Here is a 27,771-nt window from a genome sequence, read left to right on the forward strand (position 1 = left end):
CCATCCTGGAACACTCTCTATAGACCAGGCTGGCCCCAGACTCACAGCAATCCACCTGCCTCTGCCTTCCAAGTGCTGGGATTAAAGGCGTGCGCCACCGCTGCCCAGCTCCAACAAGCATTTCTTAAGCTCTGAGTAAATGCTATGGTGCAGAAGTCAGTAAAAACAAGCACCACCACTGCCCCAGGGGTGTACAAAGACCGCAGGGAGACCTCCCCAGGTGATGTAATCCCGCAGTGAGCAGAATGACCAGCAGGTGTTAGACAAATACAGGTGCTGCGAGAGCAGTGGTTCCCAACCTTCCCGATGCTGCGATGTGCTGACCCCAACCATAAAATTATGTCTTTGCTACTTCATAACTAACTTTACCTCAGTTATGAGCCATAATGTAAATATCTGATATGCACGCTGTATGATATGAGATCCCTGTAAAGGTTCCTTTAACTCCAAAAGGGTCATGACCCACAGGTTGGAAACCACCGCACTAGCTCTCTGGCTGGTGGTCCTGGGTTCTATAAGAAAGCAGGCTGAACAAGTCATGTGAGCAGTCAGTAAGCAGCACCCCTCCGTGGCCTCTGCATCAGCTCCTTCCTCCAGGTTCCTGCCTTGTTTGACTTCCTGTCCTGACTTCCTTCAGTGATGGACTATAGTGAGGAAGTGTAAGCCAAATAAACCCTTTCCTCTCCAAGTGCTGTGGTTATGGTGTTTCGTGACCACAGCAATAGTCACCCTGACTAAGAGACAGGACTCCAATCCACAGGTAACTCCACAGGCAACAAAACCAATTCTACCTCTTAACCATTATGGTTTAAAAAGGTCATATCTTGTTCTTTTTAAATCTAACCTCAGATCATAAGTCTTTTCTTGTGTCTTTAAGTTAACAGGTTTTTTGTTTTGTTTTGTTGTGGTTTTTGTGTATGTGTGTGTTTGCCTTTTTGTTTTTATTTTGGTTTTGGTGTTTTGAAATAAGGTTTCTCTGTGTAGTCCTGGCTGTCCTGGATTTGTCCTTTAATCCCAGCACTCAAGACGCAGAGGCAGGTGGATCTCTGTGAACTCAAGGCCAGCCTAGTATATAAAGCAGGTTCCAGGACATTAGGGCTACACAGAGAAACCCTGCCACAAAATAAAGGAAAGCGCCCAAGCTGAGTACTTTGGATATAGCAACTCTGCCTGGAGTCTGATCCAGTCAGGGGTGGGAGAAGGGGACGAAAAGATCAAACAGATCGAGGCTTGCCTGCTCTCAGGGAATGCGCCTGCTCTCAGGGAATGCTCAGGCACCAATGCTAGCTCCAGACAAGTTCAAATGCATCCCTAATGTGGCTGAGACCAAGCAGATAGAGATTCTGAGCCACACATCTGACTCTATCCGACTCACTGGGGCACTCCTACCTAAGCCTGAACCCAGCCCCTCCTAAATCCCTTCTCCCACGCTGAAGAGATTCTGAGACACCAAAGTCTCACTAAGTAAATCAGGGTTCGTGACAGAATGTGATGTCACCAATGGCTCAGCACAGAGGCCCACACCTATAGCCCCGACTACTTGGAACCTGAGAAAGGAAGATGACTCGGACTCTGAAGTTTGGGGCTAGCCTGAGCTACAATGAGACCTAATCTCAACAAACAAACAACAACAACAAAAACCAAAAAAAGCAACTGTTGGGCAGTGGTGGTGCACACCTTAGATCCCTGCACTCAGGAGGCAGAGGCAGGTGAATCTCTGTGAGTTCGAGGTCAGCCTGGTCCACAGAGCGAGTTCCAGGACAGCTGGGGCTACATGGAGAGACCCTATCTTGGAAAGAAAAAAGTAAAACCAAAAACCAAAATTAAATAAATAAATAAAATCAATCTACCTTCCTTCCTGGGGGAGGATTGGTGATTAGAATAGTTAATTATTGACAAATGCATCCTAAAAGATACGATCTTAAAATCCCGTGAACTTCATAGCCAACCACTGTTAAGAGCATGTTGTCTTCTCTCGGCTCCTCTTTTTACCTGACGCACCTGCTACTTTGTCTGCTTCCTCCTGAATTGGTGGCTGGGTCTGTGTGTCCCCAGATGGTGTTTCACACCCTGTGTGTGTCCTCAGGCTTTGGTGACAGTCTCCCCAGACCTTCCTAAGGTTAGCCCCTGGGTAGTCGGTGGTATCTTATGTTAGGGAGAGCATCCGGGAGGGTAAGCCATTTGTGGGGGAGCGGTCCAGAGGAGCCTGCAGTGTGCTAGGCGGGGCTCTGACAGGATCACGTGACTGTGCCAGTGAGTACACCGAGCTCTACACAGGTTCCTTCACGTTCAGTCTTTGCAGACAGCACCCAGAGCCTGGATCCCAGCCAGACACCACGAAGGAGTCATTGACTCTTGTTTCTCCTCCATCTCCGTGCCTTCATCTCTTCCTTCAACTCTCCTCCTCAGCCACCCTCCCACTTTCTGTAATTTCTCAGGGCTGTGGCTACATCCCAGGCCAGGCCGCTGTTGTCTCCTGCAGAGGGTGTCAAGGCCTCATGGCTACCATGTCTGCACGTCCTCATTGTTCCTGGTCCGTCCTCTAAAGAAAGCAGCCAGGGATAATTAGTCCGTTTTTATTTCAGTGTGTGTGTTTCCGCGTGTCACGGTACATATGTGGAGGCTGGAGACAGCTGGAGGGAGTTTGTTTTCTCTACTGTGTGGATCCTGGAGAGTGGACTTGGGTCCTCAAGGTTGGTAGCAGGTGCGTTGACCTGCTGAGCCATCCAAGGGGTTCCCAGCAAGTGATCTTCTGAAAACCCAATCTCAAGTGTGGCCTGGTGGACAAGGTGGTTCACACCTGTACACCTGTCTCAAAGAAGATTAAGGCAAGAGGGGTTGTCAGCTTGGCCTACGGTGAAGTCTAGGCCAGACAGATACAAGGAGAGATAGACAACGTGCTAATTGTGTGTGAGTCACTCCCTTTAGAAGCCGGCCTCTACTTTCTGTTTACCCCCTTGACCGACACCCTGTCACAGCGTGAGAGGGCTTTATTCCCCCACCTTGCTGATCTCAGTCTTACTAGGGAAGTGCCCTTGAGAACGTGTGTGTAACAAAGAGAACAGGTGTCCAGGAAGAGACAGAGTTGGGCCCACATTTGAGGAGAGCAGAGAGACCAGACAGGGAGATTAAGAGGATACCAGATGGGGAGGAAGAAAAGAGCAACTGCCCCAGATGACACTGGGGTCGACCAAGTTTTGAGAGACATGTTGGTCAGCTGGCCCAAATTCTGCTGAATGTAAAGCAAGAACAAACCAGATTTAGCCACGCTGGTCTTGGAGAGCCGAGTTGAGGGAGGAGTCAGCTGTCCTGAGTGGGTACGTGGCTCCAGCACAGCCAGGGCCAGCATGCGAGACTAACATATATTGAATTTCAGCACACCAACAAGACGACTACCCTGATGCAGCATGACAGCTGAGTGGGGGAAAATGCCTCCCAAAATAGAGCAGGCTGTGGAAGCTGAAGCCGCTAGGCGATTCCTCGGTTCTTTTATATTTAATGATTATTTATTTATATGGGTCTTTTGCCTGCGTGGACCAGTGCACCACATGTCCGCAGTGCTCAAGGAAACCAGAAGAGGGCATTGAGTTCCTTGGAACTAGAGTTACAAGCAGTTGTGAGCTGCCATGTGGGTGCTGAGAATGGGAATTTCTTCCTCCAGAAGGACAGCTGTGCTCTTTTATGCATTTGTTTTGTTTTGTTTTTGGAGACAGGGTTTTTTGTGTAGCCCTGGCTGTCCTGGCACTCGCTCTTGTAGACCAGGCTGGCCTCAAACTCACAGAGATCCGCCTCCCTCCACCTCTGAGTGCTGGGATTAAAGGCATGCGCCACCACTGCCTTGTCAACCTATGCTGTTAACTGCTATGCTGTCTCTCCGGCCCTGATTCCTTAGTTCTTAAGATCAATTTGTTTTTTTGTTTGTTGTTTTGGTTTTGTTTTGAGACAAGGTCTCCCTATGAAGCCAGCTGTCCTAAACTTGCTATGTAGATCAGGCTGGCCTTGAATTTATGGAATTCCCATTTGCTGTGTAGGACACATGTGTGCTTCTGCCTTTGCCTTGCGTGCTGGGATGAAGGGTGTGTGCCACCACACCTGGCTGACTTGCTGTTTAGATACATGGTTTGCTATAAGTGAAGTTTTCAGTAGAACCTAAAGTCTAAGAATAATCAAAGAAAGAAAACCAGAATTCAAGACCACTTTTGTTGTTGTTGTTGTTTTCTTCAGATAAGGCCTGACTGCATGGCCCAGGCTAGTCTTGAACTCATGGTCCTTCTGCTCACCTCTGGGGTGCCAGGATTACAAATGTTGAGTCAGTAAGGCCAGAATGCCTGACCCTGCGGCCCCACGGCACTGTTTGCTATCGGTGTTGTCAAGGCTCCCGGCTTCTTCTAGAAGCTTGTTACTAATTTAATAAATTCGCAAGCCTCACTGTGGGTCAGCACAGTGCTGGATATGGTGACAGCAGTGACCACTCTTCCCAGAATCAGCCACTGTGACTGTGGGGACATGGTCCTGACGGCACACTCTACACTCACTCCATACCCTAAGTCATCCTTGTCTTATCTGCTGCCGTGGCCTCACCAGCAGGCTGGCTGATACCATAGGGACAAAACAGTCCCTCTCCTGGTCTCCTGACTTTGTCCCCCTTTGGAGAGCCTGGATTTATTATTTTTATTTTATTTTATTTTTTGAGACAGGGTCTCACAACATAGTCTTTGGCCTAGAACTCACCATGTAGACCAGTCTGGCCTCAAACTCATGGACCATCTTGTCTCTGCCCCCCAAGTTCTGGAATTGAAGACATGGGGCCCTGCTCCCAGTTTGAAGAGCTTGGATTTCAGTCTGAGTTACCCAGCCCCAGCCTAGAGCCAGGAGGGCCTGAGACATTGTCCAGAGGGAGAACAAGTTCTTCCTGGGGAGAGGCTGACCTGATGACGCGTCAGCCCAGTTTGGAGAATAAGCATTCCATGTAATTATTAATCTCGTGAGCCCAAGCTCTGGTCACTCATTCAACGGCAAGGCCAAAGTCTAGCCAAAATAGCTGAGGCTGCTTTGGGTTGTTGGTTTGGGTTTTGATGTTGTTGTTTTGTGGTTGTTGTTTTCTTCAGAAATCGCCTCCTCTAGCATGTCCTCCTTCTGTGCCTCCAGCCCTGACCATTGCCGGTCACAGGGTTCAGGCTAGAGAGTGAGGCTGTGAGCAGTTTGCTCTCTGATACAGCCCTGGGCATCTTCTTCCCTTGAACTTTGAGTTCTAGCTACAGACTTTAAGTCCTGGGCTCTAAGCTCTCAGCCTGGGGCTCAGCCACGGGTTCTCGAATCCACAGCCAGAGTCTGAACCCTGAGTGCCAGCGCTGGGCTCTGGCCCTGGGCTCTGGCTCCCATCTCTCCGCTCTAGTATCAGGCTTTGTTTAGGCTTCAGATTCTGATTCTAAGTGCTGGGCTCCTTGTCCTGGGCTCTGGTTACCCAGTTCTGGTTCTGTTCCGCAGACTGCAGGTTTTAGATTGAGTTCTAGTTCCTTCAGCAATAGAGAGAGTGTGGTGCCCTGACTGATGAGGTTACCCCTGTCCACTTGTCTTTGCTGGAGGACTTGGGCTAACAGCTGACATCCTAGCTGTCCCGAAGGTGGGTACTGGTTCTACATTATTCTTCCTTTCACCCTTTGGCTCTCCTTTGATCCCTAGACAAACACGCTAAGATGGCCACAGAGCAGCCCTTGTCCAGGCCCTGCAGTTTTCGTGGGCCTTTCCCAAACATTCATGTTCCTAACTCTTCTTGCCCTCTTCCCCAGAGTTGGGCAGTATGCTTATCACGGGCTGCATCTGATTCGAAGGCATCAACTGTGTTTGCTCCCCCTCACCATACCCTTTGTCTCCCTGTGGAAACAGACTCCAGCTTCTACAATCCTCAGAAGCCAGAGTCACCTGACTACTAGCCCAGGCCCCCCACAGGGTGCACCTTGTGCCCCTTCCTGGGGGTAAGGGTGACTGACCCAGGGAGCAGAGTTCACTGCTGTGTCCGCATATCTTCCGCAGGGGCTCCAGATGAGCTCCTCTGCCTGCCTCCACACAGGCCCAGAGCTAAGGTCACGGCGTGACGCATACCTTCCCCAGCCCAAAGGCAGAGAGAAACAGGGGTTTGTCTGGCAGAGGCTTGGAGCACAGGCTTGGCTTTCCTGAGCATTCTCGAGGAAGTCACGGCTGTTTGCTTAGTTCAAGTCCTCTGGAGGGAGGGTATTGTCAGGATTTAAAACTGGTAAAAATGAAAGTGTGTGTTCTTTCCCCTCATGGCGTCCCTGTGCTCCCTTGAGTCAGTGTAGGTCAGCGGCTGTGAAATATAGCCCATGGGTTAATGAGCTGGTGGGAGAGGAAGCTGTGGGTCTGGGTTTCTCTCCCTGAAGATACGGTCTGGGTAGGCGAGTGAAGGCCCAGGTCCCAGGGTGATTCAAGGATGGAGCAACTGGGACAAAGAGAGAGCTCACCCCAGCTATGCGGAACCCTGTCCTCCAGGTGTGGCACGTCACTGCTGTCTTCATATCAGCACAGCTGTGGCTACTCACACAAGGCAGCTGATGTGGCAGCCATGGGCGTTCCCCAGGTAGCACGTGAGGCACATGGGTCTTTCACCAGGGCATTAAATGTTTCCTACTGTTGGTGGGAAGGCTGTTTTAGCTTGAGTTGCCCATGATCCTGAGAGAAAGAATGTTCAACTCACAAGTCATGAAGTTAGACTTGGGTGGAACCATTTTGTCGGTCTGGTTTGGGTACCTTATCTGAGATGAATAGGTATTTGCACATTTCTCCCTAAGAAAAGTCATCGAAGTTATTTGACAAGGAGAGAACAGAGGGGATTATGGGAGAAGGGCATACCAGTCAGCCAACTGGGCCAAGAGTCATAATGGTCTCAAGTCCCAAAGAAGCATTAGACTCTACCAAGGATGACTGACCAGCAGAAATAAAGATGGACTCACGGCAGTTCTTTATAGCAATGAAATTACTTAAAATTGCATTTGTGAGAAAATTAAAGCTAATCTGAAGATCTTCTTTGACCACTATTCCTAATGTTGGCATAACTCTGGTGCATTTCTCACCAGAGTTTTATCAGTGTTATACTCAGAGAAAACTCTCTCCTCGCTATACTCCTGTGTCTCTATGTTTGTGTTTTATATACAGACACAGTATGGCTTAAATATATCTACTAAATGTTTATATTGGGAATTTGGTCCTCGGTAAAGCAGTGTTGAATGGTGAATTTTAAAGTTTTTATTCTTTTTCTTTCTTTGTTTTGCTGTTTGGTTTTCGAGATAGGGTTTCTCTGTGTAGCCCTGGCTGTCCTGGAACTTGCTCTGTAGACCAGGCTGGCCTCAAACTCACAGAGATCTGTCTCCCTCTGCCTCCCAAGTTCAAGGATTAAAGGCATGCACCACCACTGCCAGGCTTCTTTCTGTTTTCTTCTCTCTCTCCCTTTTTTTTTTTTTTTTTGGTTTTTCAAGACAGGGTTTCTCTGTAGCTTTGGAATCTGTCCTGGAACTCACTATATAGACCAGGCTGGCCTTGAAATCACAGGGATCTGCCTGTCTCTGTCTTTTGAGTGCTGATATTAAAGGCATGCAGCCCCACTGCCTGACTCTCTTTTATATTTTTGAGTCAGAGGATTTCTCTATAGCCCAGATTTGTAGTCCAGGCCACCTGAACTCACAGTCTCTCTTGTCTTAGCCTGCCTCCCAGGTATGAACCACATCATAGAGGCAGGATTGGGAGAGAAGTGCTTGGCTCTGTTGTTATGAATGGATTAATCAAGGTGTGGATTGATGTATTGCTTTGGGAGTGACTTTGTTATCAAGCATCTCTCTGGCTAGCTTTCTGTCTTGCCATGTAATTCCTTTTAGCACATTACCGTTTGGCAAGAAGGACGTCACCAGGTGCCAGAACCATGCCCTTAGACTTCCCAGATTCCCGAACTGTGAGTCAAATAAACTTCTATTTTTATTTTATTATTTCTGGTACAGGAGATTGAAGGGCCTCAAGAATGCTAGGCATCTGCTCGACCACTGAGCTACATACACCCTTTGCCAGTAAATCTTCATTCTTTTGTTGCTATTGTGTTATTGTTTGTTTTTTTCTGCATAGCCCTGGCTGTTCTGGAACTCACTCTGTAGACCAGGTTGACCTCGAACTCACAGAGATACGCCTGCCTCTGCATCCCGAGTGCTGGAATTAAAGGCGTGCACCACCACCGCCCAGCTTGTTCTACTTTTTAAAGATTCGTTTATTAGACTGCCAAAATGACTCAGCTCTTGCGTCCAAGCCTAATGATCTCAGGTCAAACCAAAGGACCCACGTGGTAGAAAGAGAACCAACTTCTACAAGTTGTCCTCCGACCTCCACGTGTACCTATTAAAAATTTAAAATGTAACAATTGAAAAGAATATTTGCGTGTGTGTTTCTGTGTATGTGTGCATCTGTGTACACATGCGGAGGCCACAGCAGGGTGTCAGGTGTCTCCTCTATCACTCTTAGCCTGTCCCTTTGAGGCGGAGTCTCTCTCTCTGAACCCGGGCCTCACATTTTCTCTGCTCTCCTGGAAGACAGGAAGCCCCTATGATCCTCCTGTCTTTACGTCGATTAGAGGTGGGGTCGCAGGCATGTGCAGGATGTCCAGGTTGGTACATGGGTGTTGAGATCTGATCTCTGATGTTCAGGACTGCACAGTGAGGGCTCTTAACTGCTGAACCATCTTTCCAGCCCTACTTCTGACTTATAACTGAAACTCCTGACTTCCTCCAGAACTGAGCAGTGGTACCAGTATACTCTCATCAGGTGTCTACGTCACACAGGCCTCCTGGGATGGTGCTCCTGGATCCAGCAGCCTGAGTGTAGTGAAGCCCCAGTACAGTTCCTTGTTACTTTCCCCATGAAGCTCAACTTTTATCCCCATCAGATTGTTGGGAAAAGGAAAACAACAAAACAGAATGTATCCAGCCTGGGAGCTCCGTAGAGTCCTTTCTCCCTAGCGGGAGATGAACAAAACTGTTACAATGTATCCAGTCATCTGGGTTAGAATGTATCCAGTCATCTGGGTTAGAATGTATCCAGTAGTCTGGGTTAGAATGTATCCAGTCATCTGGGTTAGAATGTATCCAGTTGTCTGGGTTAGAATGTATCCAGTTGTCTGGGTTACAATGTATCCAGTCATCTGGGTTAGAATGTATCCAGTTGTCTGGGTTAGAATGTATCCAGTCTGGGAACTGGGGAGATTCGGTTCTCCCAAGCGGGAGATGAACTTTCCTCGGGCTCTTTCGGCTTTCTCCCGGCCATAAAGGCATCATTGTTGGCTCTGCAGATATTCCAGGTTGAGGGAGAGGTCAGCTTGGCCTATAGGGTCCACCAGCTTTGGGGAGACAGCCCATTTTTCACTTGGTGTCCTCTCCTCTCTCCCCGAAGCTCATAGCAGAGCCTCTTCCCATTTGTCCCAGAAAATTAGAGGGAAGTTCTGTGGGAGATGAGGGAAGAGAAGAGGATTGTTGTTCAGGGCTGTCCTGTGAGCCTAATAGCTGCCATTTTCAGGAGCTCGGCTAAGCCTGCTGGGGAAGATAACCTATTGATTGTTTGCTTTCCTCAGAGAAGGAGGGAGCAGAGCCGTCATGGGTCCCTAACCTGAGTTTCCAGTCACTCTTCTGTGCCATTCTTCTCTAATGGCATGGGTCTTTGGGGAGAAGCTAGAGGCTAAAGACGCTTAAAGAAAGAAGGGGTGGGGCTCCATCTCTGCAGTCATGGGGAAGCCATCGTTTCTGCTAGGAGCAGCCCTTCCTGTGTTTCTGATTAAATCACCTGTGCTCCTGGGGGAACATCGGGGAATCGTTCTTGGTTCTTGTTGGAACCTTAGGAAGAGGGTAGACATTGTTTACATTTCTCTCAGGAAAGTTGTTTTTAGCAAAAGGGATTTGTCTCCCCTGCTTCTACTCCCTGACCACATAGTCCCTAGCATTATGCAGTCCCCCAATGCCAGCTGTCCCTTTGTGTTTCGCTGAGCCTATTCCAGACCACCAAGGTGGTCAGTGAACCAGGATTCTTGTAGTTGTGGGTTTTAGAAGCCCACCTCTTAGTAGCAAGCCCATGCTTCCAGGAAGAATTTACTGGTTTGCCTAAAGCAAAAGTCAGAGTGGTCATTTCAGGTATGCGTGACGTGTGGTGGGTTGTCTGCCACCCGAGTCCTCTCCTATGTAGGTTTCTTCTGTGTGCAAGGTATTTCTACAAATGTAAATAAGCCAACATCATTGGAATTAAAATGAAAAGATTTATTCATCTTTATTTTTATGCATATGGGTGTTTTTGCCTGCATGTCTGTCATGCACTGTGTGTATAGTGCTCACGAAAGCCAAAAGCAGATGTTGCACCCCAGGAACTGAAGTAACAGATAATTGTGAGCTGACATGTGGGCGCTGAGACTCAGTCCTGGTGCTCTGAACCACTGAGCCCTCTCTCCAGCTCTGGGATTACGATTTTTTTTTTTTTGTTCCTTTGTTTTTGCTTTTTGTTTTGCTTTGTGGTGTTTTTTTGTTTTTGTTGTTGTTGTTGTTGTTTGTTTTGTTTTTTGAGACAGGATTTTTCTGTAGTTTGGGAGCCTGTCCTGGAACTAGCTTTTGTAGCCCAGGTTGGTCTCGAACTCACAGAGATCTGCCTGCCTCTGCCTTCTGAGTGCTGGGATTAAAGGCATGTGCCACCATACCTGGTGAGGGATTACGATTCTTATTAGAGCAGCTTTAGACAACCACCTCTGAGCCAAACTCTGCCGGTGTGGGATACATACATACATACATACATATATATATGTGTGTGTGTGTGTGTGTGTGTGTTCCTGTGTCATTGGCTCCCTCAGAAACCTGGGGGTCCATTAAAGAGTCAGATAAAGTGAGGGGGTTACCAGGTGGCAGGAACCTGAAACCCCCAGAGGAAGGCATAGTGGGTCAGCATAGCCGTTGATCGATCCCACAGATTTCAAGGATGATGAGGAACCGATCAGATGAGAAGAGAGAGCAGGAGAAGGTCCTGGTGGAGGATCCACACAAGGTGGTCTCACCTGTGTGCAGGACTCTGCCCCACCCACTCCAGCCACCTTGCTTCCTCTTCCCACTTACCTCCCTAGGTGGGACCATGCTGGGCTTCTCTCCCTGCAGACTGAGGCTTTCTTTCTGAGCAGTCTCCTCTCCTTCCTTCCCTGCCTTTCCTGGCTGCTTAGAGGTGGGGTACCACCCAGGGAAGCAGATGAGGAAAAGAATACATGGCCTAGTCTGGTCCTACATATAAGCTTCTGGTGCATCCTAAGGAGCCCTCAGCAATGTATGTGGAGATACATCGGATCCCTGATAGAAACAGGGAATATCAACAAAAACGATGCATTCAGGTCCACGGACACTGTGGAGCAGCTAGGGGATGGCAAGGCCCAGCTGTAGAGGACGGTCCCTCCCTTTCTCTTTCTCTCTCTCTCTCTCTCCCTCCCTCCCTCCCTCCCTCCCTCTCTCTGCCTCTATATTCCATGCCTCAGGAAGAGAGAGTCTGAAAACAGAAAGTCGGGAGGTATACACTGAGGTCCCTAAGAACTTCCAGGCCTTGGTGACAGAGTCAGTGGGGTAATGGGACCATACAGACCAGAGTGGCACACAAGAAATACACCTCGGCTGAATAATAATAATTATCATTATTATAACAATATCATACATTCAGGACAAACCCAGCTGCCCCAAGCCAACCATAAAATCCCTATGTACAGTAGAGTCTAAGTGAGTGGAGGGAGGGGTTGCTCACCAGCGCGCCTGGAATTTACTTGTATCAACTCTTTAAGGAGGGGCCAGCCCCTCCTCCTGCCCCCTGCCAAAGCTTAGAACAAGCTGAGGAGGCTGGCACTGCCAAAGTCACCCATTTGTGTTCAGTATGCTTATGCCAAGAGGCTGGCCTGGCCTCCCCTGATGGCCTAGCTGCAAAGCACAGGTAGGTGAACCTATGAGAACAGGTAGCCATAGTCTGGGCACGTGGTTCCTCTGAGTTCCCCTTCCACCCCTTCCTGGCTCCTTCTGTGGGCCCGCCCATAGCAGAAAGGGGCCAGGGACACTCAGGGTGCAGACAGGGCATGCAGAGCGGACCCACGCATGCTTGGTCCACCCAGGCACCATGCAGCCAACCTGGACTGTTACACAGGAGTCAGAGGGCTGGGTGGCAGAGGAGTCTGAAAGGCCCTCCTTAGGCTGGGTGATTGATTCAGTCTATGGTGGAGCCTCCTGGGAGCCCGGCCTTTGGGAAGGAAGCTGCAGAAATTCTGGAAGTACCAGGTCTTCTTTGCGAAGAAGTCCCCTCTGGTCATGGGCCCCACTGCTCTGCACCCGGTTCAGCAGCTCCACCAGGCCTGGGGACAGCCACAGAGTCAGGAGACCCATATGGTCAGAACATCTGTGTTAATGCTTGCCTATTCTGCTGCCTGCAATGGCCAGTCTGACCCCAGACCATCAGTATATTCCAGCGCCAATGGCCCCTTAGTCCCGCCCGTAGCTTAGGCCACCCTCAATGATACTCAGCCCTGATCCCATTTCCCTCCTCCCTCTGATCCCATGACCCCCACTACCACCGGCAGGGCACCTTCAATGTCACAGGTCTGCCGTTTCCCAGTAGTACTGCTGGCATCTTCCACAAGCAAACTGGAGGGCAATGGGGGAAGATGAGTATCCTTGTCCTGGGCTCTAGGCAGGCATCCCTGCAAGAAAGAGGGGTGAAGTTAACAACCAGGAGGGGAGAAGAGGAAATTGGGAAGAGGCCCTGAGGTTCTCGGTTACCTGGCTAGGGCAGGGGGATGTGCTGTTGGCTTCACTCATCTTCGCATCTGCAACGGAGAGCATCACGGTTGGGTTTGGCCTTCTTCTCACAAGCCCCTCCTCCTGTGCCAGAGCCGCACTGGGAAACCAAGTCCCAGGGTATACACATCACTTACCTGGATGAATGTCCAAAACCAGTGTCTGTGAAGCCACTGAGCTCACTAGCTTCTCCAAATCCAACAGCTGCTTCTCCCCTGGCTACAGAAAGAGGTTTGGAGCCTATGAGCCAGACCGTAAAACCTTCCCGCCTTCCCCGCCCCGCCCCGCCTACAGCTCCATCACTCACGCGATGCAGGACCACCTGTTCCAGGCTCAGACCATGCTTTGCCAGGATGGGCTGCAGCGCCTCCTGCAGACGCTTGGTGGGCTTAGCGGAGATCCTCACCACACGCTCCAGGTTAGCCAACTCCAGCCTGTATGGGACCTTTGAGCTGCGGAGTGGTGGAGACCCAGGGGACCCCTTTTCCCAAAACAAGCCCGGAGGGGACCAGAACTGAACGTGGAGGGTGGAACAGTTTGGGGGTGGGGCTCTAGCTTAGGGGGTAGAGTTCCCAGCTCAGCGGATGAGATCTGAGATTTGGGCCCAGTAGACAGCTGGAAGCCAGATCAAGTTTTGGAGTAGGGCACTCACTGGAAGGTGATCCTGTTTTCCAGTCGTACTTCCTGGTCTGCCAGCACCGTGCAATCCTGATCCAGGACCAGGGCCTTCTGCGGATGCCAGGCAAGTTCTAAGAATCCCCTCCCTCCTCCCATGCTATCCCGGGGGATGGGGGTGGGACACTTGGGAATCACCTTCACTTCCTCCTGTGGTACCCGAAAGACCAGAAGGACCAGCCCATGGGTAACAGAAGGCTAGAGAGGCAGAAGGGCTAAGGACCAGCAAAGCTGGATCCTGGGAAGACCAAGGCCAAGGGATCATAAGAGAGGAAGATGCCCTGGGCAAGGCCGCAACGGCACCTGCACCGTGGTGCAAGCCTTTATTCTCAGTACTCTACTCAGAGACTGAGAGAGTTCAAGGCCAGCCTGGGTTACGTAGCAAGTTCTAGGCCAGCTAAGTCTACACAGTAAAATCCACACACACACACACCCAGCTCCCTCTGAAAAAGAAGAAAAAGAAAAAGGAAGGATGAAAGGAAGGAAGGAAGGAAGAAGGAAGGAAGGAAGGAAGATGCTTGGGAGTGTGAGGGGAAGTTTAGGAAAGGATCCAGTTTGGGAAAACAGAAGGGTGGGGGGGCTTACATATTAATGGGGGTGGGGGATGGATCTTCAGTAAGGATGAAGCTTAGGTCCCGGTTCCTTCAGGTATGAGACACACTTCTTCTCACCACCCACCTGTTGTTAGCCACCCAGACCTTACCTCTTGCCTCCTTAATGCCTAGGTCAGTCTCCCCACCTCCTACAAGCTCCAGCCACCCCCAAACTGGACCAGAAATGGGACAGCCCCAGCACACAGTAGGTGCACAGACAAGACTACTGTGTGTACCAGCCTAAGACTTGTAGGGGGCGGGCTTAAAATGGAGGTGGGGGAACTCTCCCAGACAGGGACACAGGGACAGGTGGAATGTGGGTGGTGAAGTTATATTTAGCAGGCACCAAAGCCCATCTGGGCTGTTGGCAGCTGTTCTGGTGGCCTAAGAAAGTGGGCAGAGTATCTCCCATTGCTGCCCTCACACCCCCATGCCCCAGGTCCTGCAAACACCTCCTCGCCTCCCTCTTCCTGAAACATCCTCTCTGTAAAGTTGTCCCAGACAAGCTCTGCCCCCCCGGACTCTGGCTGCTGCCTCTCAGGAAGCCTTCTGACCAGACATATGCCCCCCTTCCCTGGAAGGCTCACTCTGGAGGGTTGACCACTAATCTCCTTTTGCCTGGCTTCCCTCCAGCATGGACCTATAGTAGACACAGCCTGGGTTCCAGTTCTGATCACACACCTTGGCTGCCTCTTAGGACTTGAATAAATTCCTCTCACTTCCCCTGGAGTGCAGCACTGTTCCCCTGGGGCCCCCTTCCAGGATGGTTTAAAAATGAGCTTTCCTGGTGGTAGAGAGATGGATCAGCAATTAAGAGCACTGGCTACTTTCCCAGAGGACCTGGGTTCAATCCTTAGCACCCACATAGCAGCTCACAACTGTCTGTAACTCCGCTGCCAGGGGATCTGACACCTTCACACCAACACACATAAAATAAATTTAAATAAATTATTTTTTAAAAAAGAGTTTCCCTAGACTTTAGAGCTTGGTGCTCATTTTCACTTGAAGGAGACTTCAGAGATTAGGCTCACTGAAGACTTCTGATGGCAGAGGTGAGTCCTCCAATGGCAACTTTAGAGGCGGGCCTATGTGGATGGTGGCATGAAGTGTGAGAGTGGAGGGCATTCCCAGTTCCAGCAGCACCCTCTCCCCAGCTCTGCCTCCCCACAACCATCAGAGCGGGGTGCTGGGTGAAGCTGGAGCCAGGCTATGGGGTAGGTTTGTGTGTGAGTAGGGTTTTTGAGGAATATGAACGGGTATCTGAGGATAAATGAGGAGTTGGCCCTAGGATGCATGGAGACTTGGACACAGGGTCAGAATAAAGCAGGGAGGGGATGCTGACAGGGAATGAGTTAGAATTAGGGGTGGCCAGAAGATTAGGAAAAGAACTGGCTCATGACCAGAAAAGAGGCGAGAGTTGGAGCCAGGTCATGCTCATACCTGCTCATTGCCCACCAGGTAGACCTTAATGTCAGGTAGAGAGAGGCCTCTCTTCTCACAGATGCCTGCCAGCATGTCTCGGATGGTGAGGCCTGGTCGAGCCAGGGCCAAAGAGGCGGTGCCGTCAGGCAGGTACACGCAGCAGTACTTCCCTGGCCGGCTTTCACTCTCCCCCTCTCCACTTCCAAGGCTCTTTCGGTGGCTCTGGTTGTGGGCAAGAGCAGAGACTATATGTACACAGGGATGCTATAAGCTGGGACACATACATCTACACACGTGCAAGGGTGCACCTGGAGGCAAGCACAGATGTGTCTTGCTCCAGAAACACAGGGATGTACACTCAAACATGTAGACACTCAGCTGGGCACAGTGGCACATTTTGTCCTAGTACTTGGAGGCAGAGGCAGACCTCTAAGTTTTGAGGAGCTCCACAGCAGCTAGGGCTATATATAGAAACCCTGCTTTGGGGAGCTGGAGAGATGGCTCAATGATTAAGAACACTGACTGCTCTTCCAGAAGGACCTGGGTTCAATTTCCAGCACCCATATGGCAGTTCACAACTGTCTGTAACTCCAGTTTCAGGGGATTTGAAACCCTTACACCAATGTCCATAAAATTAAATAATTTTTTTTTAAAAAGAACCCTGGTTCAAAACAAAACAAAAATAAAATAAATGTGGACACTCAGGACAGTTTCACAAAGCAACCACACACATCATGCAGGGTACGCCTAGGCACCCACACATGCTTAGGCACCTGCCGGCGGCTAACATGACCCCATGATTTGTAGAGAGATTACTATATCAAGCACGGAAAGAAAAGAAGGGTGGAGTGATGGTTTTGCGGAGTAAGCTAGGAGTAGAAGGACAGACATCCACTGGGAATGCTGGGAACCCATGAAGGGAACTGGCAGTAACCCTTACCAGAAAGGCACCTTGTTCCCCCCAAATGCCGCTCACCTCAGATTTGCTGCTCACGAAGGCAAGGAAGCCCAGGTCCAGACTGGCGGAAGAATTCAGGGACCCCTGAGACTCTCGTCGCAGTGCTGAATTCACGGCTCCACCTGTCATCTCTAAGGGAAAGTAAGAAATGAAGGGACCTGCTTGCTCTCACCATCCCTCTGGTGAGGCCCTCCCATTTGGCGGGTCTTGTTTAAGGCCCTCCATTCTGCAGGGACTTAAAGTGTGTGCGTCCTTGGGTAGCCCCCCCCCCCCAACTTCCAGGTTGCCGCACGGGAGCGCAGCCTCCTGGAGAAACCCGGTGGTCTCAAGAACCTACATTTTGAGGTTTCGGTTTTGCCTTCTTGCAGACTGTGTGGGTCAAGTAGGGAGAGGTGGGCGTTTCCAAAATTGACCCAAGCTTCCTGGCCACACCATTCCTAGAGCCGGCCTCACCTCTACGAAAAGACTTGCGGAGTGGACGGCCACAAGAGCCCTCAGCAAGCGGCAGCTGCCCCAACTCCTCCACGCCCAACGGCAGCGATTTCCCAGGCTTCAGCTTCGGTTTCTGAAGGTACAGGGAAGACTCTAGTGCGGAGCAGGGTCCTAGCCCAGCACGGGGATCCACAGCTGGGGAAGACCCATCCTTAGACTGTCCGCGGTCCCTGCCCAGCCTCCTGCTACCCCGGTACACACCTTCCTCGAGGTGTCGGGGCTGCCGAGGCGCGTGGAGCCAGGTTCCCGCAGGGGGCGTCCCTCGGCCTCAGCCAGCAGGCACTCTTGGTACAGCGGGGATTTGACGAAGCGTGCATAGCTGTCGAACTTCATCAAATTGAAGATCTGCGCGGCCAGCGGGTGTGGGTGGCGATTGGTATCAGGAAAGGACAGTGAAGGGCTGGATGGGTGGCTTCTGCTTGCACCGCTTGTGTCCCTGCCCTCGCCAGCCCGTGTAAGAGAGGCCCAAGCCCTGCCCCAGTTCCTGTCACTTACCTGGAGTCTGAGACCCGCCCTCCTCTTGGCCCCGCCCCGTCCATCCTTCTATCATCCATGGCTTTCACCCTCTCCTCCCGCCCTGACCCTGCATTTGACTCTGGTTCTGCATCAATTTTGCCCCAGTTTTGCTTGGACTTCTCCTCTGTGTCTGCTCCTATTGGGTGTTCCACTGGTCTCCCTTCTCAGCCTGATCTTGCCCCTTGGTCCCCTCACCTGAAGCTGCTGGGCTCTAAACATATCCGGCCGGGGCTGGGCCAACACCTCCTCACTAAGCCAGGCCTGTCGGTCGATGTTCACCGGGCTCAGCGCCTGGCTGGACAGGAACTCATGGTAGATATTGTGGGCCTCCTGAGATAGCTGGGGGATGAGGGACCGGAAGAGGTCAGGGGGCATGCTCCAGGCCTAGTCCCCACCCCTGTGTCCCATCTTTCTCTCCACCTGCTTGGTGTCACTGGCTGGGATCTGTTGGAACCGCTCACAGGCTTTCCAGAAAGTTACGTTCTCTGCACTGAATTCCTTCTTCAGGAACTCCTGGCATGAGAAGAGGAAGGGAGGCTCAGACACAGTCTGAATCGGGTATGTGTTCAAAGACTAGCACAGACACGGGGCCAAGAGAGCAGACAGACAGACAGATGGTGGCAGATCTGGGTACCAAAAGAAAATGCGAAGCAGAGATGAGGACAAGGAGAAGGAAGAGTTAGTTCCCAGCTCGGGGGTGAGGGAAAGGGTGCCAAGACAGGCTAGATGAGGGACCACAGAGAGGAGCAGTGAGCAGTCTGGCCAAGTTGAAGCCCTGTCTATGCCCTCTTCAGAATCCCCCATCCCTGCAGTGGCACCTGCCCCTGCCCCTCCCATCTCCCACCCCACCCCCTTTCCCAGGCTTACAGTGAAGTAAGCCAGGCCCAGTGGGTCTTGTAGCAGCCTCTCAAAGGACAGGGCCCAGCTGGCCACAGGCTGATCATCTGTGGAGAAGGGGCTGCTGGGGCCACTGGGGAGGCTGTGGATGCTGAGGGAGCTGCCTCGGCCCTCACTCTGACCCTGGGAACCTGCTGTGCTGGTCAGTTCTGCGGAGAGATGGACAAGGAGGGTGAGCCTTTTTCCTTCCTCAGCCTTTGGCCCAATCCCCATTGCAGGCAAGCATCTACTCTTCAGGGATATTACCTGAAAGACCAGCAAGTAGCGGGGAGTGTCCCCACTCACTTCTACTTCCTTATCCCTCCCTCCCAGTCACGCCTCATCCACACAGTCTGTCACTTACCCCCATCGGAGACAGCCAGAACCTAGGAGAGACCCAAGGTTGAAAATTAGAGTAGAACTCTATAAGGAATTTCAAGGCTGGGCCACACAGGACCCAGCCTTCCGTGAGCTGGAAACTGTGTTTCCTGTCTACAGAGTCAGGCTGAATGTCTCCAGAGAGTCATTACTGCCTAGGGCTTTGCTCAGGCCATCCTGGCCCCTGTTCTATCAGGTGCCAACCACTGTGTGCTGGGACTTCTCGGGGTACTCTAGTGGTTCATGGCTCCCTTCTCTCTCTCAGCCCTTCTAGGTGGGTTCAGGTATGCACAGACTTCCATCTCGCCTCTGCCAGGTACTGTTTGTATGAGTTTGGGCACATAGCTCACTTAGAGGCTCCTATCTGTAAACAAGGGGTGTTGCTACAAATGACGACCTCCCCCAGGAACCGTATACACTGTGTTTATAACACTGCCTAGCATACGGTATGGTAAGGGCCAGGCCGGTCTTGTCTTTGAGGAAGGAGATGCTTCTGTAGCTAACTGCATTTGTTTCTCCTTGGGGGCTCATCTCCCCATACCTTGGGCGTGGCATGGATGCTAGTTTGGGGCACAGAGTAGTGTCCATCAGACTCCGACTCTAGCAGAGAGTGGCCAGGAGAACCCCCTCTGACATTCAGGTTCAGTAGATCCAGGGTGGGACTTGGAACTTTCCATTCCCAACAGGCTTTCTGGGCAATTCTGGCCATAAAATGAGTATCACTGTCCCTCAGGCCAACTCCGTTCTCCCCTATAGCACACACTAGCTGACTTCTCTGGGAGCTCTGCCGCTGGAGAAACAGACCCCCCCACATCTGGCAGTTCTTGCAATGGATTCTTTGGTATCTTTCCTACCTTCCCGAAGCTCCCCAGCTCTCCCATGCAGGACAGACTTTCCCCTTTCTTGTTCTGTTCTGGGCCCTTTGTGCCTCCCCGCAACATCTCGCTCCAACCACACACAGTTTCCTGCTACTATCTGCCTCCAGATGCCCCACAAGCCGTTCAAACTCAGCCAGTCTCAGGTGGTCACCTTTCTGTCTCCACTGTGAAGGTCCTGAAACAGCTCGCCTATATCCTGTCTTTTTTTCCATCACTTAGGCTCCTAGCACCTCCAACCCCCATTCCCTCTTACCTTTCCTTAAGTCCTGGCACAGACACTTCCATTATGTCCCCCCTCCCTTGCCCCCTCAAGCAAGCCTGGGAAAGCCACCCTGGCTCTGTTCTCTGCTCTCCATTCCTGGGTCATGTGGAAGTCAGGATAGGCCTGCAGGATACTGTAGGATATTATTTGGCCTCTAAGGAAAAAGTTAAGTTTAAAGGGGTCTCCTATGTTTAAAAATCGAGAGATTTTCCGCATTAGTTCCATCGGTTCCATTTTCCTATCTCCCCTATAAGAGTGATGCTCATGGTATCGTGAGTAACTTCCCAGAGCAGCAAGCGGGACTGGCCCTGAGTAGCCAATGGCGTTCCCTAAGGGGATTCTTGTCCCTCTCAAAGGACTCTGGGGGCAGTCTGGTGCATCTGTGCTTCATTTGGAGGCAGGGGGAAGCAAGCACCACCTAGACTGCTTGAAGTCAGACTTCGTGCTGTGTGACTTTGGGAAGAAGACTCAGTTATCATTTCAGCCTCTCTGGAAATAAGGGCAAATAATGGTTCTGCCTCCATTGATCGAGGCAGACACACAGAAGGAACCCAAAACCCTATGTGGTGTGCAGTGGATGTTCCAGAATTTACAGCTACTGCTGTCTCACCAGTATGCATCCAAGCTGATGTCGCTGGGTGTTTGGGTGTGCTACCCTACAGGACAGCAAAGAGCACAACTGTCCAGGCTCTCAAGACAAGGACTCAAATCCTAGCTCTGCTTTCTTCTTATTCTACGATCTTGCATGGGGGTTGCAACCTTGCAAGAGAGAAAGTTTGCAATTGCCTGAGCTGGGTGTGGCGCCCACTCCCCACCTCCAGCGCAGCACACTCTGACCCCCACCCCGCCACTCCACACTCTGCCTCACACTCCTCTAGATGAGCCTCATCATCAGAGTCAAATCTCTCCACCAAAGTCCTCACATCTTTCAGCTAAGGATGAGAAAGTCCTGATTCCTGGGCGTGGGAGATCCTTCAGGAGGCCTGCAGTCCCCAGGCAGCCTGCTATTTCCTTCCCCGGCACCTGCCTGCGCCCACTGCTGCCTTCCTCCCCCAGCTGCTCCACAGCTGCAGCTGTGTCCTAACTTCAAGCCCGTGCTGTCCTCCCCTTAGCTCCAGGATGCGTCCCCTTCTCAGTGCATGCCTTACCCTCTTCCAGCATCCTTAGCCTTTGGGCGGTCCCCCAATCCCAGACCAGCCTGTCCCTTGCGGGCAGCTCTCTCTGGGCAGGAGTCCTTGACACAGCCAAAGCGGCACTGAAGCCAGATGCATTAGGGTTTTGTTTGGTTCTCAGAGGTTTTATTTTTGTATTATCTTTAATTAAATGCACGTCCTTAATAGGGCCACCTTCCAGGTTTTCTCCAGGCCCGCTCCTCCCCACTGTTCCACCCTGGACTCAATTCCTTGCCCGCCTCAGTAGGGCTGCTGTTGCCAAGTTACAGCTAAACCCTACCTGCTTGACTAATGAGCCCCTGCGACATCATTTCCCTCCTCCTCACCTCCACCCCACACTTCATCAAACTTCTATTTTCCCCACACCCCTGCTTCCTGTTTTGCTGTTTCCTCTGCCTGAGTACCTACTTCTAGAGCCCCCTGGCACCGCTCCTAGATCCTGCCCCATCATCAGTTGTCCCCAAATGTTGGTCTTCACCCTTCCCTTTCCTCTACGCTCATGCTGGGGCTCTCATCCTTGCAGCCTAGAAGCTCCTAGTAACCTAACAAGGGTGGGTCTTGTTGTGGAGTCTACCTGAAATCCCGGATCCAGGGGCATCCTCTTTGATTCTCTGCCCAAGCATCTGTAAGACTAAGTTTCTGGTTCAAGTGCCCTCTCCATGCTCAGGCACAGCCGTTCAGTGCCTCCTCCCACGCTGCCTCATGAGGTTCTTTGTTCCTGCCTTCCTTGCCCCTCTGGCTGTTGAAAGTAGAAACAGGACAAAGGTGGAAGAGGGACAGAAATCTAGGGCTTGGAGGAAGGAGGAAGGAGTCCAGCTCCTGCTCGGTCATTTGCACAGCTAGAATAACAGATTTTCCTCCAGCCCATCTTCCCCTAGGGAGCATGGGGCTCAGCATTCCCCGCCTCTGGGGGCTGCCATGAGTCTGGACAGGATACACCTTGTCAGAGAGTCAGCTATGGCAAAGTGGGATCCAGAGCCACAGCTATGGCTCACTCAGGCTCCAGGGCATGGGGAAGTTGGGTTCGACAGTGACCCCAGTTCTCACCTCTGCTTGAGGTGCCATGTTGAGTGAGGAAGGAAAAGGGGAAGAAAGGATGAGGAAGGGCGTGGTGGCCAGTGACACTCCCTCCCAACCACGTCGGGTCTGGCTTTAATTTGTCATGCTTTGTTCTTAGGAAGTGGCTCTAAGGGAGCAGCTGGGACCTGAGGGCACTGAGGAAGCCACCTCAAGCTTCTTGATCCAGCTGTGCCACAGGCAACCATATTCTTCCTCTACCCTCAACATCTCTGTCCCCCGCATCGAATGTTATTGCCCCTGTTTTACAGGTGAGGGACCCAAAGCCAGAAAAGCTGTAGAGCTGGAAAGTGGTGGAGATAGGAGAAGCCACGTTTTGTCTGTCCACTGTGGAATCTGAAGACTCCACCACCCCACTCCGGGCTGCTTCCATATATGGGCACTGTTACTTAAGGTAGGTGTCAGTGCTCCCAGCCTCGCCACTTTCAGTATAAATGGGGGACACTGGAGGACCAGGACTTGCAGCCTTTGGGCACAGGTGGGCAAGGTCAATGGAGGTGAGGCCCAGGGACTCCTCTTGAACTGGGCCCCTAGAGGATTCAGATCTTAAAGAAGGAGCAAGCAGCTGGTGGACACCTCAGGTTTTCTCTATCCCTGACTGTAAACTTACTCAAACCAGACTCGATTCCAGTATTCTCTCCCACATCACTGGTGCCTTCCAGAGTTAAGCACCTGACCTGCGATCTTGTTCGCTCTTGTGGATGTCTACACAGCCTTAGTGCCTGGTCCCTTCAGCTTGAGACAGCTCCTTAGGGATGACATCAAGTCTTGGCCCTTCTATAATATACCCCTGTCCTGCTCCTGCCATTCCTGACCCTGAGCTGGACACCAGGAACATAGAGACACATGAGTTTCTTGTAGGTCTCTTTGCCAGTGTTTGCTGAGGGGACCAGCGCTACCTGAGTTTCCAGAAAGAGAACTGTGGCTAACTCAAAGTTAAACTCAGACTTCCTCGCGATGCATCCCTCCACAGTAACTGTATGTTTTCCGATATGCAAGTTTCCCCCTGGCCACCCCCCCCCCCACCTCTAGCTTGCATATCCTTCAAGGACTATTTTCTCCACTGTTAGAAGTTAATGAAGAAGATGCTTTTCCTGCCAGGCTCCTCTTGGACTTTCTCCATTCCTGACCTAAGCTCTTCCCCGAACCAGAACTTTATTCTAGTAATCTCCACTCTTGTCTTCTTGTGCCTCACTACGTTGTGGCAAACTGTGGGCTGCTTGGGGAACTGGGACTTGACTTGGGTCTTTAGTGCTTAGGGTGGGACAGCCCAGAGCAGCCCCCGAGTGAATGAGTGAGCACATAGATGAGTGACAGCTGGTACCGTGTGACGATTTCTCGGGAGGGGGCTCAGAGCGATCTCGAAGTGACAGGTTTCATTTCAGCTGCTTGACAAGCAGAGTGCCAGAAGGCTAAGGCTGATGACATCGCCTCAGCAGGGAATGTTGGAGGATGGGGGGACACGGGGTATGTGCAAACGGGGAGCTTTCTACTCAACAGGATATCAGTTGTGTTCCTCTGAGCCTCTCCCATGAAGTAACAACCGGGCACCTTACCCACAGACCCCTCTCCATTCTCATCTACCCCATAGTCACTAACGCCTGTCTTCCTGTCCCTGCTCTAGCCAAGTATGGCCTCGTAAAACTGCCTGTTGTCCGGCAAGTCGACATCTGTGAACCATGAGCTCTCTAGAGTCATACAGAGAGTTCAGAGCTGATCCAGAAAGGACAGAGATAAACACGTGTGGCGGTTACTGAGAGGACCTGGGGCAGCTGCAGGCTTGACGGGACCCCGGGCAGAGCTAGGGGCACCCTCTTTACTCTGAATGACTTTTGGATAGAAAAGCCATGGGCTGACACAGGAGGGAGAGGCTGGGTCTGTCTCCAGCCCCCTCAGCTGGCCCGCAGCTCTGGGTTCTATTCCAGAAGCATCAGTCTGGCTGATTTTTTGCAAACAGGCTCTCCTTGGACTTTCTAAGGTGGGTTGGTAGTAGAGGAAGTAGGGTGGGGGCTGGACCAACTTTTGGAATTGGTCTCCCCTTTCCCCTCTACCCAAATAGCTCAGTGCTGGCAGTAAAACTGCCGGTCAAGAGGTGGAGACAAATCTTGGGAACTGGAAAGTAAGGGTGGGAACTGGGATGGCTCATCTGTTTAGTGAGGCAAAAGAGTCTTAAAGAGGGGCTGAAAATATAGGGATTTGGGGGCTAACATGTCCTTAGCCCTCACAGTGCTCCAAGGGTCTCAGGTTCATCATGCTGCTTAGGCAATGGGCTTCGATCCATTCCAGTTTCATTTTACAGAGGGCAAAGTAGGAAAGGGAAGGAAAACAGAGCTAGAACTGGGATCCCAGGTCATTCTGGACCCACTGGCTTTGTCCCATGGCACTAGGCTGAGGCCTTGGACGGTGACTATCAGGGAGTTGTTGGTGACTCTGCCAGATGAGCCAGTTCCCTGCCAAGCAAAGGGAGGCTCAACACAGTCTGCCCCGTTTGCTGAATGAATGAGAAGAACCAGAAGCTAGCTCCGGGACAGCTCTCATCGGGAGTTAATGACCTGGAAGGGTGTAGGGAATGACCTGGAAGGCCGCAGCCCAGGATTTCCTAATCTCCGCCCCATACCCTCCTTCCTGGAGGCTAGGAATAGAACAGGCAGAGCTATTCATCCTGTCCCATCCTTACTGACCCATCCTGGGCAGCCCCAAAAATCTGGCAGGATGCCTCTGGAGCAGGTTGATGTAGTGATCCGGCAAGGGCTGCTCTTAACCTTATCTTGGGCACCTAGAGCATGAGGTGAGGAGAGGGGGCTGAGGCCCAGAGGCGTAGGCACTTGAGCGGTTGTAAGAGTGAGCAGGGAGTGACAGGGCCACTGGGTCCCCATGCCACTTTCTAAGCAGTTTCAGACAGGGCTAATCCTAGGAGCAGTTGAGGGAGCAGGGAGCCCAACCTGCGTGGGGAAACAGAGCCTGTGCCTGCTGTGCTCTGGGCTCATCTCTAGGGTTGCACCAGACTCCTAGCAGGGCCTTTGGAAGGGTCCTGGGGTGACAGCACCAGGTCCCATTATCACCAGCTATCTGCGCCCAACTTCTCCAGCCTGCTGGCAGCCCCCGGGCTCCCCCTCAACCTTGCTGGGTGTGCCTCCTGGACTCCACCCTAGGTGTGCCCACCCCCTCCCTGTGGCTCTGGCTCAGAGCCTGCACTCACCATGCGCCCGTTGGGGACACCCAGGTGCTTGGGCTTCCCTGGCATACCGCCGCTGATCACAGGTCCCCGCCACGGGGGGCCACCCACCACAAGGATTGTGGAAGCACTGATCGGAGCTCTCGGGGTGGCAGGCAGGCAGTGGAGAGAGCTTGCTGTGCTCCTGCGGGCCTTCACATCCTGAAACACCAGCTCACTACCTCTTTTCTTTGCCACAGGAAGTGTCTCTATAGAAACCAAACCACAGAAAGAAGCAAGGTCTAAGAGAGCGAACGTCTCTTCCTACTCGCATACACACACGTTCACGCACACACACATGCCGCCAACGCACCCTTGGTTGCACCCCATGCAAGCACCAACACACAGCAGGAGCCTCCTTGTGCCGAGTGAGGAGCCTGGAGTGTTCTGGCTCAGCCTGGCAGCTTCAAGGCTGTTTGTCAGCTCACAGAAGTGTATGGCCATATAACTAGGAGCTTTTGTACCATGTAGTATAGCAGGGGTTCCTGTGGACGTGGGGACATGTGCACTGGGTCCTGGCTATCTATACGTGTGCTTTATGCATTTACTCCATACCTACTATGTGCCAGGCTTCTGCATGCTTAGCACTCAGCCCAGGCAGGTTGCATGCAGAGACCTTATCCTTAGACTGTCATCTAATGAACCGGAGAGCAAAGAGGTAAGCACATACACATGTGTGACCATGCACATGGGTGTGCATGTCATGAATGCATGTCTTCCTTTCACAAGAGCACCTAAAGCTTCAGACATACACATGAGAAGTTGGATGTGGTGGCACATACCCGTAATGCCAGCCCTTGGGAGGTTGAGGCAGGAGAACCTGGAGCTCTAGCTACACAGTAAATTTGAGGTCAGACTTAGCTACACCAGCCTCAATCTGTGTGTGTGTGTGTGTGTGTGTGTGTGTGTGTGTGTGTGTGTGCATGCACAGTGCCTTGGCTAGGTACATATGACAGGTATATCCATACATTGGTCTATGTGTAGTCAGATGCCCCATCAGGTCTGCACACATGTACCAATGGCTAGGAGAATGAATTGTATACATCCATACCAAAGAGGCAAGTTAATCCATACTTATGGAGAAATCCCACCTTGGCGCAGAACTGTCTTAGTTCAGACAAATACCTTGCTGCCGGGCGGTGGTGGCGCATGCCTTTAATCCCATCATTTGAGAGGCAGAGGTAGGCAGATCTCTGTGAGCTTGAGGCCAGCCTTGGTTACATAGCCCTAGATCAGCCAGGACTACATAATGAGATTCTGTCCTGAAACAAACAAACAAACAAACAAACAGATGGGGCTGGAGCGATGGCTCAGTGGTTAAGAACAGTAATTTACTTCTCTTCAAGAGGACCTGGGTTCCATTCCCGGCAACCATGTGACAGCTCACAACTGCTCTGACTCCAGTTCCGGAGACTCTGATGCCTTCTTCTGGCCTCCAAGGGTACCAGGCATGCAGGAAATACGCAGACACAAGTGCAGGCAATATGGTCATACATATAAAAATATTTTTTAAATTATAAAGAAAAAATATCATAGACTGGGTGGTTTGAACAAGTTTGCTTTTCTCACTATTCTGGAGGCTGGCATGTCAAGACCAAGCACTGAGAAGTCTGTGGTCTGACGAGTCCTGGCTTGCAGACAGCCATCTCTTTGCTGAGCTCACATGTGGCAGAGAGCAGAGAGAGGGAAGCATGCTCTCTCCTGTCTTGTCTTATAAAGGACACTTATCCCATCCCAATGGATCCATCCTCGTTATGATGTATTTTCTGTGCAAAGGCCCCGTCACCAATATTTCTAAATACTATAAAATGAGTGGATAGTTTTCCAACATGTGCAGAGGAAAATATTCTTTGAAAAAGTTTATTTCACCACTTTATTATTTATTGGATATGTGGGTACATGTCCATGCTGTGGTGGAAGTCAGAGGTTGACTATCAGGCGGTGGTTCTCTCGTCTCTCCAGTGGGTTCTGGGGATAAAACTCAGATCATCAGTCTTGGTAGCGAGTAGTCCCCTACCTGCTGAGCCATCTCGTTGGCCTTACCCCAACGTTTTGAGAAAAGTGAGAACTATGTGTTTTGTTTTAGAGATTTATTTTATTTATTAATCATTATTATTACTTCATTATTTTGTGTGTATGTATGTATGTGAATGTATGTTCCAGTACATGAGAAGGCTTGATGTGTCTGATACACTGGAGCTGGAGTAACAGGCAATTGTGAGCTGCTTGATGTGGGTGCTGGGAACTGAACCCAGGCCGTCTTCAAGAGCAGTATACACTCTTAACCGCTGGACCATCTCCAGCCCTAAGGTCTCAGTATGTCTCCTAGATGGGCCTTGAACTTCTGGGTTCATGGACTTCTTCTACCTCTGTCTGTCTTTCCTGGCTGGATAGAGAAGAAGGTGAGACTCCAGTGCAG

The 27,771-nt window shown here is 51.3% G+C and overlaps 1 protein-coding gene across 1 annotated transcript; it reads right to left on the bottom strand.

The window, feature by feature from the left end:
- Positions 1–11,677: 11,677 nt before the first annotated feature.
- Rgs14 (regulator of G protein signaling 14) lies at positions 11,678–25,544 on the bottom strand. The gene is made up of 15 exons (XM_075969528.1): positions 25,338–25,544; positions 18,736–18,757; positions 18,363–18,541; positions 17,916–18,008; positions 17,691–17,834; positions 17,181–17,324; positions 16,941–17,052; positions 16,506–16,618; positions 15,548–15,751; positions 13,492–13,568; positions 13,147–13,273; positions 12,977–13,058; positions 12,822–12,868; positions 12,628–12,742; positions 11,678–12,397 (listed from the first exon to the last, which is right to left on the bottom strand). Exons 1-15 carry the CDS (start codon positions 25,380–25,382, stop codon positions 12,258–12,260), a joined length of 1,644 nt encoding a protein of 547 aa, XP_075825643.1. The 5' UTR covers positions 25,383–25,544; the 3' UTR covers positions 11,678–12,257.
- Positions 25,545–27,771: the final 2,227 nt, after the last annotated feature.

Source organism: Microtus pennsylvanicus, chromosome 4, assembly GCF_037038515.1.
Source record: "Microtus pennsylvanicus isolate mMicPen1 chromosome 4, mMicPen1.hap1, whole genome shotgun sequence".
Lineage (NCBI taxonomy): Eukaryota > Metazoa > Chordata > Mammalia > Rodentia > Cricetidae > Microtus > Microtus pennsylvanicus.

Excerpts from the sequence above, each read along its gene's own strand:
- Rgs14 (XM_075969528.1), bottom strand. The coding sequence starts at position 25,382 with ATGCCAGGGAAGCCCAAGCACCTGGGTGTCCCCAACGGGCGCATG. Across the intron at positions 15,752-16,505 it reads TCGTGAGCAGCAAATCTGAG|AGCCACCGAAAGAGCCTTGG; the intron begins GTGAGCGGCATT and ends GCCCACAACCAG. Across the intron at positions 13,274-13,491 it reads GAAAACAGGATCACCTTCCA|GCTGGAGTTGGCTAACCTGG; the intron begins GTGAGTGCCCTA and ends GGTCCCATACAG.